This window comes from Balaenoptera acutorostrata, chromosome 15 (genome assembly GCF_949987535.1).
Source record: "Balaenoptera acutorostrata chromosome 15, mBalAcu1.1, whole genome shotgun sequence".
NCBI lineage: Eukaryota > Metazoa > Chordata > Mammalia > Artiodactyla > Balaenopteridae > Balaenoptera > Balaenoptera acutorostrata.
Genome location: NC_080078.1, coordinates 49,018,249 through 49,034,191, shown reverse-complemented (window position 1 = coordinate 49,034,191; position 15,943 = coordinate 49,018,249). Strand labels below are relative to the sequence as shown.

The following is a 15,943-nucleotide window of genomic DNA, read 5'->3' as shown; positions in this document are numbered from 1 at the left end:
TCGTGAGAACTAAATGATTTAACATACATGAACTACCGGAGAACATCGCATGGTATGTATGTAATACTCACCCAATAAATGGTACTTAATATTATCGTTACTGTTGTTATTCAATAAATTATATAGGGACAACTTGCTGATCAATTTGGAAATTGATCAACAAACAATGCATTCAAGAAGCCAATGAAAAATAAATTACACATGTATTTGAAGAAAATGTAAGTGACTGTAGTTACAATTATGAGGGAGATAAACCTTAAGAAATGCAAAATACAAAAGCCACAAAAGGGAAAGTAATAAGTTTGACAAATAAAATTTTAAATTCCAATATGATAAAGCACATTATAAACAGAGGTAAAAGGCAAGCCACAGAAGAAGTATAAACAGTTCACAGAGAAATGCTAATGGCCTTTAAAAATATGAAATTTCATTAGATACCAATAAAATCTCATAATAAAAGAAATTAAAACTAATTGAAATGCTGTTCTTACCTATAACAAAAATCAGAAAAGATACAGAAGATTGGAACAATGAATAAGTAAATTGACCTAGTTGACATACATAGAATACACACCCAACAATTGCAGAATACTCTTTTGAAGTACACATGGAACATTCATCAAAATACGCCATAAGCTGAGCCATAAAGCAAGTCTCAGAAAGTTTCAAGGGGTTGGAACCATTCGGAATATGTTCTCTGACCACAGTGACATTAAACTGGAAGTCAATAAAGTCTTTAGGCAAATAAATTTGACAACTCCTATGAAAAAGACAAATTCCTTGGGAAACACACGTAAGAAAAAATATAGATAATCTTATAACTGGTAAAGAAATTGAATCCCATTTATTTAAAACTTCCCAAAAAGAAAACTCCAATGATTCAAAATAACTAATGCATTTTCCAAACAATTAAAAACCATTCCAATTGTACACACACTCTTTCAAAGAATAGAGGGGAAAAAAAACCCCAACTCATTTTATGAGGCCAGCCATAACGTGATTCCAAAATCTAAAAAGAATATTTTAAGAAAGTAAAATTAAAGCCAATCTATTATATAAACATAGATGTCAAAATCTTAAACATCAGTAAATTAAATCCAGTGGAATGTGAAAAAGATAAAAAATTACAATCCTGACTTTATGCCAGGAATGAAAAGTTGGTTTAACATTCAAAAATCAACCATAAATTCCATCATATCTAACAAAATAAAAAAGAAAAGCCAAAGATGCAGAAAAGCACTTAATGATATTCAATAACCCATTTAAAATAAAAATTATCAGCAAACTAAGACTAGAAGGAAACGTCCTCAACCTCATAAAGAGCATTTACGAAAATCCTACAACTACCAGCACACAGTATGGTGAAATATCTAATGCTCTCCCTCTAAGACCAGGAACAAAGCAAGGATGCACACTATCACCGCTTATATTTAATATTGTACCAAGTGTCAGAGCCAGCACAATAATGCAAGAAAAAAAATTTTTTAATATTAGAAAGGAAAAAAAAAACTGCCATGATTCAAAGATGATGTGACTGTGTATACAGAAATTACAAGAGAATCTATTTTTCTAATTGCCTGAATTAATAAGTGAAGTCATCAAGGCCACTGAATATAAGTCCAATACACAAAACTCAACTGTATTTCTAAATACAAAAATAACTGGATATTGATTTTTAAAATATATATTTACAATAGCCATCAAAAAAACTTAGTATCTAGAATAAATCTAATAAAAAGGGTGTATAAGACATCTATACTAAAAACCATAAAACACTGCTGAGAAAGAAATGAATAATATTTATACAAATGTACATATTTCATGTTCATGAACAGGAATATGCAATATTGTTAAGATGTCAGTTGCCCACATATGGTTTTATACATTCAATGCAATACCAGTCAAAATCTCAGCAGGGTTTTATTATGGACATTGACAAGTTGATTCTAAAAATTTTATGAAAATGCCATAAACTTAGAATAGCCAATACCGGGGCTTCCCTGGTGGCACAGTGGTTAAGAATCCGCCTGCCAATGTGGGGGACATGGGTTCGAGCCCTGGTCCAGGAACATCCCACATGCCACGGAGCAGCTAAGCCCATGCGCCACAACTACTGAGCCTGTGCTCTAGAGCCCACGAGCCACAACTACTGAGCCCATGTGCCACAACTACTGAAGCCTGCACGCCTAGAGCCTGTGCTCTGCAACAAGAGAAGCCACCGCAATGAGAAGCCCATGCATCACAACAAAGAGTAGCCCCCACTCGTTGCAACTAGAGAAAGCTCAGACCCAACACAGCCAAAAATAAATTTATTAAAAAAAAAAAAAAAAGAATAGCCAATACAACTGTTAAGGAAAAAAAAAAAAAAGAAAAAGGAAGTTGGAAGTCTTACACTATCAAATTATCAAAATACAATATAAAGCTACAGAAATCAAGACAGTGTGGGACTGGCAATAGACAGATTAATGGAATAGAAGGTATAGAAACAAACCATTACACATACAGTCACCTGATTTGCCAACACAATTCTATGAGGAAAGAACTGTCCTTTCTATTGACAATGGCAATGAGCCATTTGGATATCCATAAGAGGGAAAAAAATTAATTTCAGTTCCTACTTCACTAAAATGAATCTGAGCTTGATAAGAAAGCTAAATGTGAAGGGTTAAAAACAATAGAACTACTAAAAGAAAACAGTGGAAGCTACCTTCAAAACTTTGGGTAGGCAAAGATTTCTTAAACAAAATACAATAAAAATTAACCATAACATTAAAGGTTGATAACTTAAACTTCATTAGAAAAGTGAGCAACAGACTGGGAGCAGATATTCACAATACATGTATCTGACAAAGGATCTGTATGAAAAATATATAAGGTACTCCAACAAATCAATAAAAAAAATAATCCAATAAAAAGTATGCAAAAGACTTGAACACACTGCACAACAAGGACATCTAAATGGCCAATAAGCATATGAGAAGGTTCTCAATATCATTAGTCACCAGAGAAACTCAAATTAAAACAATAATACCACTACACACATATCAAAATGACTAAATTTTAAAAAGAATATCAATATCAAACATTGCCAAGGATGCAGAGTAACTGAAATGCTCATACATTGTGGGAGTATAGATTGTAACAACTACTTTCTAGAACTGTCTGACAGTATCTTCTAAAGCAAAGTACATACGTACCTAAACTTACCATTCCAAATCCTAGGTTTATACTCAAGGGAAATATTAATAAGTACATATGTCTACCAAAAGACATGCACAAAAATATGCACTGGAGTTTTATTCGTAACAGTCAAAAACTAGAAATTATTTAAATATCCACCAAGAGAATAAGTTATTTTATATTCATGCAATAAAATGCTACTAACACAAAAGAAAAAGCTACTATGACACAAATCATAAATCAATCTCACAGGCATAACATTAAGCAAAAGAAACCAGACACAGAGGTGTACGATTCCATTCATAGGAATTTGAAGAACAGGCAAATTAATCTATGGTGCCTAAAGTCAGAATTAATGGACAAGGGGGAGCGGGTAGGAGGGGAGTACAAGAGGTATAAACTAGGAAGAGGCATAAAGAACCCTTCTGGGAGTTTGGAAATGTTCTATATTTTGACATGGAAATGTTTTATGTCTTGATTTGGTGGTGGTTTACATGGCTATATACATCTAGAAATTAATGAAGTTTTATACTTAAAATCGCTTATATGTGGAATCTAAAAAATGGTACAAATGAACTTATTTATAAAAGAGAAATATAGTCACAGATGTAGAAAACAAATGTATGGTTACCAGGGGGAAGGGGAGGAGGGATAAACTGGGATACTGGGATTGACATATACACAGTATTATATATAAAATAGATAACCAATAAGGACCTACTGTAGAGCAAAAGGAGCTCTACTCAATATTCTGTAATGACCTATATGGGAAAAGAATCTAAAAAAGAGTGAATATATGTATATGTATAACTGATTGACTTTGCTGTACAGCAGAAACTAACAAAACATTGTAAATCAACTATACTCCAATAAAATATTTTTTTTAAAAATCTGTGCCCTTCATGTATATTTTGTTTTAATAAGTAAACTGCAAAACATTTATATCTTATATGTACTGATGTGGAAAAAATCTCCAAGACATCCTATTTAAAGAAAAAAAGAAAGTTTCAAAATAATATGTACATTGATTTTTTAAAAATATGTGCAAAACTATGTTTCTCTTACATATAAATATGGATAAATGCACATTATATTACTGGTTAAACCTCCTAAGGAGAGTTTTGGAAGGAAAGATTTGGAAGATCAAAGGTAAATTTTATTTATATCATTTGAATTTTTTAACAATAAAAATATATTATTTGTGTATTCAAATAATTGCAAAATTAATAGAATATGCTAACTCCCATTTTACATGTCTGTAATCTCTTGAGGAGATGGAGGAGAATGATCAAACTCTAACCAAAGACTTGGACATAAGCTATTTCACTGTTTTCTTTCTATCTGTAGGTAAGATTTTCTGTTTTAAATTCCGTAAAAGAAAACAATGTTTGTTTTCAACACTATTCCAAGTAAGAATGACGAAAACAACTGAGCTAAGTCTTTAGGAGGAACGAAATGGTAATAGTCAGTTTTTTTCTAAGAATAGAGATAATGTGTTATAATGTTCACATACCACTCAATGCTCCAACAGCTCCAAAATTCAGGGATTTTCCATCCATTATGCTGGCATCACACTCAATTTCACCCAAGAGATTTAGATTAGATCCCATTCCTGCATTTGTAAAAGGAGAATCCTAAAAGATAAAAACAAACATTAAAATACCATTAGTCGTAGAGAAGAATTAATGTCAACACTTCATAAACTCTTCCAAAAACTAGAAAGGGAAAGAACACTTCCCAACTCATTGTATGATACCAGTACAACCCTGATTCCAAAACAAAGCAAAGATATCATAAGGAAAGAAAACTACAGGCCAATATACCTTGTGAATATTGACACGAAAATCCTCAAGGAAAGCAAATGCAGCAAAATATGAAAGGATTATACACCATGAACAAGAGGGATTCCAGGAAAGCAAGTTTGGTTTAATATCTGAAACTCACTGTAATACACCATGTTAATAAAATAAAGAATAAAACAAATTTTTAAAACATGATCATATTAATAGAGAAAAAGTATTTGACAAAATCCAATACCCTTTCATGAGAAAAACACTCAAAAACTAGAAATAGAAGGGAACTTCCTTAACATGATAAAGGGCATCTACAAGAGTCCAGAGCTAACATCATAATTAATGGTGAAAGACCCTTTCCCCTAAGATCAGGAACAACACAGCAATGTTCACTCTCACCACTTCTTTTCAGCATTATAGTGGATATTCTGAACAGGACAATTAGGCAAGAAAGAAAAACAAAGAGCATCTAGATTAGAAAGGAAAAAGTAAAATTACCTCTGTTGGAAGATGACATGATCTTGTATAAAAAAATCCTAAAAACTCCACTAAAAAACTATTAGAACTAATAAAAAAGTTCAAAAGGATTGCAAGATATAAACTCAATATGCAAAAATCAGTTGTATTTCTATACCTTAGTAATGAAAAATCTGAAAATGAAATTAAGAAAACAATTCAATTTACAATAACATCAAAAAGAATAAAATAGGAATAAATTTAACAAAAGCAGTATAAGAGGTGTACAGTAAAAACTATAAAATATGTTTTAAAAAAATTAAAGACCTAAATCAATGGAAGGACATCAATGTACATAGAACAGAAGACTTAATATCTTTAAGATGGCAATACTCCCCAAATTGGTCTGATTCAACACAATCCCTTATCAAATCCTAGCTGCTGTTTTTTGCAGAAATTGACAAACTAATCTTACAATTCATATGGAAATGCAAGGAACTAAGAATAGTCAAAACAATTTTTAAAAGAAAAACACTTTCTTTCTTTTAAAAATTGAAGGCTCACACTTCTAGGTTTTATAACTTACTACAAATTAATCAAGACAGTGTGATATGGACATATAGCTAACGACAGACATGTAGATCAATGCAATAGAATTGTCCAGAAATAAGCCTTACACTTATGGTCAATTCATCAGGGATGCCAAAATGATTCAATAAAGAAAGGATAACTTATAAGAACCTACTGTATAGCAAAAGGAACTCTACTCAATATTCTGTAATGACCTATATGGGAAAAGAATCTAAAAAAGAGTAGATATATGTTTATGTATAACTGATTGACTTTGCTGTACAGCAGAAACTAACACAACACTGTAAATCAACTATACTCCAATAAAAATTAATTTTTTTAAAAAAGCAGAAAACAAATACTACTTTACTGGGTTCAGCAATTTAGTAAGTGAAAATATATATACAATAAAGTTTCAGTTACAGTATTAAAAAAAAAAAAGAAAAAAGAAAGTATAGTCTTTTCCATAAATGGTGCTGGGACAACAAGATATCCAAACGCAAGAGAATATCTGAGTCAGAAATCATAGTCAATACAGAAAAATTAACTATGTTCTAAGCTAAGACCAATATTATCTAGGAAACCAGGGCAATTTTTTACCAACCTAAAGATCACCAAATGCCCAAAATTATCTACAAATGTCCCCAGTTTCCTGGATCCAAGGAAAACAGACCACAACATTAAGATCTCCCTAATGTGTACCTATAACTTGAGCAAAGGGGTCAGGTATTTGAGACCAGGGCTTTTGTTCTAATGCAGTTAGAAAATCTAATTGTCCAAAGAATTTTAGAAGTAAGATCACAGACTGAAGACAACAAAAGGGTTGTATAATTAAATAGAAAGTGAGTGATACAAACAATAAGTACTTTGAGGATTCAAAAGGAAATGGCCCAGAATGAGATGAAGAAGTTAACAGCAGACTTCCTGAAGGATGTAAAACAAAACCAAAGACTGGTCAGGGGGCTAGAAAATTCCACTTGATGGATATGCAGGGAGCAACACGTAGGAGGCCGTAAAGTGTCAGAGTCACAGAAGACACATTTAGGAAACATGGTTGGCTGGAGCCAAATATGGAGATTGCTCCATGCCACTCATCAGAATCTGGACTTGATTGGGAAAATAATGAGAAGCCATTCAAGCTTTCTGTAGAAGAAAAAGTCAAGATGAGTATATTGGCCAAGGAAACATAAACTGACATTCACATATTATTGATATATGAAAAGGAAGGGGAGGAAACTGAAATCAGAGAGACCAAACTGGAGGCTATTTTACAATGCAGGCTTGAAACATTAACCACTTGATATGAAATGACAGCAGCAGGCAGAAGGAAATAGAAAGAGAGAGAAAAGGACCAGAACTTCCAAACTTGAGAGATAAATAAAACCATTAATAAAAACGGGGCATTTTATAAGATGAAGGAAAGAAAGTGCGTAATTAAGTGTAACGAGTTTGAATAAGGCCTTCCAAGTGAATATTCCACTTAAATCAATTCACAACTAAATCTTGGGAAAGAGATCACAACTAAAGAAGGACTATGATTTAGAACAGATAAAGACTGAATCCTTGCCCTGAATTATTTCATATATATGTATGTATATATATGTATGTATGTATGTATGTATGTATATTGGGGGAGCAGCAGAGAAAGGTTTACTGCAGGGCCAAGCAAGAGCGGGTGGTTCGTGCTCAAAAGCCTGAACCCATATATCCAAACATATAAAGACCCAGGTCAGAAGCCTCTATGACACTGAATAGAGAGATTGTACAAGTAAGCACAAGTAAATTACCACCATATTACAAGGGTTTTTTTTTTTTACTCTACATAACCTCCCTTGCCTAATCACATATATCTTTCAAAGTATGTGAGAAAGGAACTGAAATGTGAGAAAAATTTAAAGCATCCATATTTAGTAATTCCCAAAATATATATACAAAATCATAACAGTATATATGCCATTTCAACAATCTTTAAAATGGGATATATCAGCAAATAAGCTCTCCAAAATTAATTTCAATCTAATACACAGTTAGAAATCACAAAGTGAACTAAATTATTCTAAAAATGACTCTTGCCCGATGTTTAAATTTGACATTTCAAAAATACCTAAGAGGGCTTCCCTGGTGGCGCAGTGGTTGAGAATCTGCCTGCCAATGCAGGGGACACGGGTTCGAGCCCTGCTCTGGGAAGATCCCACATGCCACGGAGCAACTAGGCCCGTGAGCCACAACTACTGAGCCTGCGTGTCTGGAGCCTGTGCTCCGCAACAAGAGAGGCCACGATAGTGAGAGGCCCGCGCATCATGATGAAGAGTGGCCCCCGCTTGCTGCAACTAGAGAAAGCCCTTGCACAGCAACGAAGACCCAACACAGCCAAAAATAAATAATAAATAAATAATAAATAAAATTTTTTTTAAAAACCTAAGAAAAAGGGATATAAGAAAATTAAAGGATATCTTAGAAGTGATTTTTTTTCAGAAATACTTCTCCTACTTCAAAATACACTTATAAGTTCAAAAGTGTGTCTACTGAACTTCTGCTTCTATGAAGGCATAATAGGGATCATATTTGTCCTCCTAACTAGAAAATCAGACAAAATATATGAAACAGACAGACTTCATTCAATAGCCAGCACAGGACTGTGATCCTGAGAAAAACAGACACAAATCAGGTGCCTCCACTTAATTCCTAGAGATACTTTTCAGACCACAGCACAGGGAAGAGGAACCCAAAAAAGAGCCGACATTCTTCCAGAGTTGAGAAGACAAAGTTATGAGTTCACGGAGTCCAGGAAGGCTAGAATATGCAGCACAGGGTGCAAAGAGGAGACAGCTACACGGAGAGAATGCCAGAGGCCTGTAGGACCCTGAGACTTTAAATGAGTATTAGCCTACATACACTTGTGAGGAAGCTACCAAGGCCACAGAAAGAACCTCTGGAAAAGAGTAAGCTGAGCAATCCCTGGAGCTCACACAGAGGAGAGAATAAGTCATGTTCCCATCAGCCAGAGTGAGGACATCAGGAAAAGTCTCAGGTAACGTCTAGAGTTGGGCCAAATCAGCCCTAGAAAGAAGGCTACTTTAGACTCGCACTAACAAGGTTTTAAAGAAGCCTCAAAAGGATCAAAATGATTTACACAACAGTGTCCCAGAACAAAGTCCTACAATATTTGAAGAAATAATACAATATCCAACTCCCAAAGATGTAAAATGCACAGTGTTTAAAAAAAACCAAAGATGACCAGCATGCAAAAAAGCAGAAAACTATGCCTCATAACCAGAAGAAATTACCACACTAAAACAGACCTATAAATGACAGATGATAGAACTAGCAAACAATTCTAATGTTAACTAACAATGTTAAACTAGCTTTCACAAACATACTCTATATGTTCAAGTAGGTGTAGGAAAACATGAAGATAAGAAGAAAAAGAAGCTATGAAAAAATAAATTAATCAAACTTCTAGAGATGAAAAATATAATCTAAGGTGAAAAACACTTTGGAACAAAAAAAGATTTTCACATTAAAACTAAACTATTTCTTTAGGTAAAACTAAAATCTGAATAAAGTATGGACTTTAGTTAATAATAATGTGTTAATACAGGTTCATTAACCGTGAAACATGTACCATACTAATGTAGATGCTAATAGGGAAGATGGGGAAGATGAGGTACTGGGTGTACTGGAATTCTCTGTACTAGCTTCTCAATTTTTCTGTAAAACTAAAACTGTTCTAAAATTAAAATTTTATTTTAAAAATTCAAGCCACAGCCTGGGAGAAAAGTTTTACAAAACATAAAGGTAAAGGACTTGTATCCAGTATATATAAAAAAATCATACAACTCAGTAAGACAATCCAAAGTTTTTAATGGGCAAACAATTTCATGAACAGATTGCAAATAATACATGAAAAGATGCATAATATCATTAGTCATTAGGGAATGCGAATTGAAACCACGAGATACCACTAAAATGGTTAAATTTAAAAGGCCAACAATAGTGAGTTTTGGCAAGAAAGTAGAGCAACTGTAACCCTCATACACTGCTAGTAAGAATAAAAATAGCAAATAGTTTGGCAGTTTCTTTAAAGTTAAGCATACACTTACCATAGATCCAGCAATTCTACTCCTAACTATTTATCCAAGAAAAATGAAAGCATATGTCCACATAAAGACTTGAATGAAAATGTTCATATCAGCTTTAATCAGAACAGCCAAAAGCGGGAAACAACACAAATGCTCATCGACTGGTAAATGGATAAACAAATTGTGATGTATCAATACAATGAAATACTATTCAGCAATAAAAGGAACAAATTCCTAATTCACCCAACAATATGGATGAATCTCAAAAGCATTATGCTAAGTGAAAGAAGCCACTCACAAAAGGCCACATAATGTATGATTCTATTTATACCAAATTCTAGAAAAGGCCAAATTATGAAAAAAGCAGATAGTAGTTGCCAGGGGTGGCTGAGAGGAGGGGATCCACTGCAGACAGGCATTATGAGAGAATTTTGGGGGTGACGGAAATGTTATATGTCAAGATTGTATTGGTAGTTACATTGGTAGTTACATTTGTCAAAACTCATCAAATTGTACACTTAAAATTGGTGCATTTTGTTGTATATAAATTATATTTCAATAAAACTGAAAAAAAATTGTACTTATCACTCAGTATAAACTGACCACCCCATATACTAACTTTCTCCTTATAATGTACATAAGCTTTTTACATGGTCATTTGTTGTTGATTTTCTGAGCTGAATCATTTTGTACAACTAGCAATCATTATATCCAATCAGTAGCCAGCGATCCTTTTAAAATCCTGTTTACTCCCCTGTTCAAAAACCTGCAATGGTTTCCTGTCATACTTTAGAATAAAATATAAAGTCTTACTTTCCAAGGTTTACAAGGCCCTACGTGATCTGGCCCCTCTCTTCCTCTCCCTTACTATGCACCAGCCACACGCCTCCTTGTAATTCTTGCACAAGAGGAACACTCCCACCTGAGGGCTTTTACATTTTGAAATGCTGAGCTTAGTGAGCAATTATAGTAGGGGAAAGAGTCAGTAAATAAAGACTGCGTGTGTGTGTGTGTGTGTGTGTGTGTGTGTGTGTGTGTGTGTGTATAGAAACATACGCATACACGTATGTCTGCATGTATAAATAGCTGATGTCCCATGATGGTAAGTACTAGAAAGAAGAATAAAATGGGATAAGAAGAGACTTTCCCTTCAAACCCAAGACTTCCTTCCCCGACACCTTTGTTTGCACAGCTTTCTCCCCCATCTTGTTCATGTGACATCTCTGGGCAGGTCAGTCCTCCCCATACTGACTTAGCATTTCCCCAACCTTCCCCAGTGATTTTTTCTCTTACTATCTTATTCTTCCTTATGGTACTTTTTACTACTTGACATTATATGTAATTGTCTAATTCTCCCCATAGAATGTAAGCCCTGTAAGTACAATAATTTGTCTTTTTAGGTGTTGTATCCCAATGTCTAAAGTAATGCTTGGTACACAGTAGGTACTCAATAAATATTTGCAGAATGAATAGGAGTTAATTACAAACAGATATAAATAGAATGACTGATCACTGTGAACTATAAGCCCTTAAGCAAGCTGATACCTACTGATTCCTACAGGTTACCGCTATAAAGAAATGCCAGAAAAAATGTAACAGAGTGTTAAGAATCCAATCTTTTCACAGTTGAAACAAGAGAAATGAATAAATTCAGGCAACAGAATTTTCAGTTTCTAAAAGATAACATTTTAAAAGCAAAATATTTTTTAAGTTTACTTATAACTTTCAAAGGAGACAAAGCTTTAAAAAGCAAGATCACTTTGCTTAAACCAGCAAAGAGAGGGCAGGAAAGCCAAGAGGCGAATCAAGAGCTACACACCCACCATGACATGGAAACCCTTTCTTATTAATGAAATTTGGAAACACTGAGCCAAGGCAAAGATCTGCAAAGCATTACTCTTTCACTCTAAACCACAACCTGTATTACCCATTTAATGTCCTTTGCTGAAAGCATAAAATAAGAACTGTTTGCAAGGCTATGGGGTATACTGTACCTCTGGGGATCTATTATGAGACCTCTATTAACAGTGTTTACAGATGCAAACAATTTAGTTTTCAAATGTTGTACAAAAACTGGACTGGCACATTGTAAAATCATTTTTATATAAAATGATTTATGTTTGTCCAATTTCCAATCTTCCTTTAAGGAGAAGTTAGACATTTACAGGAAATTACTAATATGTTAGTATTCATACCTTGTTAATCAAGGGCAAATTCAACAGTAGAATGAAATTACGTGATAATACACTTTCTTACTCAAAATTAAGTATGCTAAGATATCAAAATTATTTTTATTACTGCCTTCATTAATAAGCAGGTAGTTTTATTAATCTAAAGCTGATGAGAAAAAAAAAAGGAACAGCTTTTGAAACAATTTCTTGAATCATTTTTAAATAGAATAAAAACAGGATGTATACTCCATGTTGTTATAGTCTTTTTCAAACTAACACTAGTAAAACTTGTACAATAAACCTATCCTACCTGACACTATCCTAACAATTACAAACCCCCTGGTATTTCATCATCAATTCTCATTATTTACAGGATGAATAGAAACCAATGAAAATGTGTTACCAAACAATCATTGAGGATATTTTTATTAAGCAGCCAATTAAGCTCAAATTATCAAGACTGGATTGCTGAAAGACTTCCAATTAGATTCCTCTGTGGTGGTATAGGCTAAGATTCATTAATTCATTCAACAAAAAATTATTGTTCATCTATGTGCCAGGCAAATCTTTCTGTAAAGAGCCAGATATGTTATATAGTTCAGGCTTGGCCACACAGACAAGTCTACAACTACTAAACTCTGCCTCTGTAGCATGAAAAGCAGCCAGAGAAAATACACAAATGAATGAGCATGGCTGTGTTCCAATGAAACTCCATCATAAACACTGAAATTTGAATTTCATATCATTTTTTGTTGTCATGAAATACTATTCTTCTTTGGAGTTTTTTTCAACCATTTAAAAAAGGCAAAACTATTCTTAGTTTCCAGGCCATTCAAAGCAGGAAACAGTCCAGATTTGGCTTTCAGGCTATGGTTTATTAATCCTTGACCTAACCCATGGGGATACAGAAATGAACAAAAGAGAAAACATATCATTGCCCACATGGAGCCAGAATTCTAGCCAAGGGAGACAGACAGTAAGAAATTAAATAAATTAGACGGCATATTAGATAGCAGTAAATATGATGAAGAAAAACAAAACAGGACAGGAAATAGGAAGTACTGGGGATGGCAAGAGGGCTATAAGGGGGAGACAAAAAAACCACAGGGGTAGTTACAATATATTTTCCCTTTTAAGTGTTAATTTGATGTAATTTCAGACTGACAGAGAAATGCAATAGTAGTATAGCATCAAGAATATATGAAGAGGGCTTCCCTGGTGGTGCAGTGGTTGAGAGTCTGCCTGCTAATGCAGGGGACGCGGGTTCGAGCCCTGGTCTGGGAAGATCCCACGTGCCGCGGAGCAACTGGGCCCGTGAGCCACAATTGCTGAGCCTGCGCGTCTGGAGCCTGTGCCCCGCAACGGGAGGGGCCGCGATGGAGAAAGGCCCGCGCACCGCGATGAAGAGCGGTCCCCGCACCGCGATGAAGAGTGGCCCCCGCTTGCCGCAACTGGAGAAAGCCCTCGCACGAACCGAAGACCCAATACAGACAAAAATAATAAACAAATAAATAAATAAATAAAAAAGAAAATCCTTTAAAAAAAAAAAAAAAGAATATATGAAGAACTCCTATATCTTTCAATAACAACAACCAAAAAGAAACCCAATTATAAAATGAGCAAAGGACTTGAATAGACATCAACAGATATTTTTATCTGAAGAAGAATACAAATAGTCAGCAAACACGTAAAAAGATGTTCAACATCATTATTCACAGAGAAATAAAAATCATAGTCGCGATGAGGTACCACTTTGTACCCATGAGGATGGTTATAATCACAAAAACAAAAAATAGCAAGTGCCAGCAAGAACATGGAGAAATTGTAACACTTGTACAGTACTGTTGGTAGTGTAAAATGGTTCAGCTGTTGTGGAAACAGTTTGCTGATTTCAAAAAAAGTTAAACACAGAATTAGCACATGGGACAGATGGGCTCAAGACAGCGGAGCAGAAGGACATGCGCTCATTCCCTATTGCAAGAGCAATGGAATCACAACTAATTGCTGAACAATCATTGACAGGAAGACACTGGAACTCACCAAAAAAGACACCCCACGTACAAAGCCAAAGGAGAAGCCACAATGAGATGGTAGGAGGGGCACAATCAAAATAAAATCAAATCCCATAACTGCTGGGTGGGTGACTCACAACCTGGAGAACAATTATACCACAGAGGTCCACCCACTGGAGTGAAGGTTCTGAGCCCCACATAAGGCTTCCCAACCTGGGGGTCCAGCAAAGGGAGGGGTATTCCCAGAGAATCAGACTTTGAAGGCTAGTGGGATTTGATTGCAGGACTTCAACAGGACTGGGGGAAACAGAGACTCCACTCTTGGAGGGCACACACAAAGTAGGGTGCACATCAGGACCCAGGGAGAAGGAGCAGTGACCCCATAGGAGACTAAACCAGACCTACTTGCTAGTGTTGGAGTGTCTCCTGCAGAGGGGGGGGTGGCTGTGGCTCACCGCAGGGACAAGGACACTGGCAGCAGAAGTTCTGGGAAGTACTCCTTGGCATAAGCAGCGCTCCCGGAGTCTGCCACTAGCCCCACCAAAGAGCCTCTAGGCTCCAGTGCTGGATTGCCTCAGGCCAAAAAACCAACAGGGAGGGAACTCAGCCCCACCCATCAGCAGACAAGTGGATTAAAGTTTTACTGAGCTCTGCCCACCAGAGCAACACCCAGCCTTACTCATCACCAGTCCCTCCCATCAGGAAGCTTGTACAAGCCTCTTAGATAGCCTCATCCACCAGAGGGCAGACAGCAGAAGCAAGAAGAACTACAGTCCTGCACCCTGTGGAACAAAAAACACATTCACAGAAAGACAGACAAAATGAAAAGGCAGAGGATTATGTACTAGATAAAGGAACAGATAAAATGCCAGAAAAACAACTAAATGAAGTGGAGATAGGCAACCTTCCAGAAAAAAAATTCAGAATAATAATAGTGAAGATGATCCAGGACCTCAGAAAAAGAATGGAGGCAAAGATCGAGAATACGCAACAAATGTTTAACAAAGACATAGAAGAATTAAAGAACAAACACCTAGAAGAATTAAACAATACACCAACAGAGATGAACAATACAATAACTGAAATGAAAAATACAGTAGAAGGAATCAATAGCAGAATAACTGAGGCAGAACAGATAAGTGACCTGGAAGACAGAATGGTGGAATTCACTGCCGCGGAACAGAACAAAGAAAAAAGAATGAAAAGAAATGAAGACAACATAAGAGACCTCTGGGACAACATTAAATGCACCAACATTCACATTATAGAGGTCCCAGAAGGAGAAGAGAGAGAGAATGGACCCGAGAAAATATTTGAAGAGATTATAGTCAAAAACTTCCCTAACATGGGAAAGGAAATAGCCACCCAAGTCCAGGAAGTGCAGAGAGTCCCAGGCAGGATAAACCCAAGGAGAAACATGCTGAAATACATAGTAATCAAACTGACAAAAATTGAAGACAAAGAAAAATAATTAAAAGCTACAAGGGAAAAATGACAAATAACATACAAGGGAACTCCCATAAGGTTAACAGCTGATTTCTCAGCAGAAACTCTACAAACCAGAAGGGAGAGGCCTGACATATTTAAAGTGATGAAAGGGAAGAACCTACAACCAAGATTACTCTACCCAGCAAGGATCTCATTCAGATTCAATGGAGAAATCAAAAGCTTTACAGACA

General features: G+C 35.3%; 1 protein-coding gene across 8 annotated transcripts in view; it reads right to left on the bottom strand.

Moving 5' to 3' along the window:
* TASP1 (taspase 1) overlaps nucleotides 1-15,943 on the bottom strand; it is a 237,763-nt gene that overhangs the window by 188,780 nt on the left and 33,040 nt on the right. For all 8 annotated transcript variants that reach the window (XR_003622916.2, XM_057530053.1, XM_057530052.1 and 5 more), the window contains one exon: nucleotides 4,694-4,814. Coding sequence is in view for 7 of the 8 variants with exons in the window: in XM_057530053.1 (XP_057386036.1) it covers nucleotides 4,694-4,814 (121 nt within the window). In the remaining variant the exon portion in view is untranslated. The remainder of the gene's footprint in view (nucleotides 1-4,693; nucleotides 4,815-15,943) is intronic.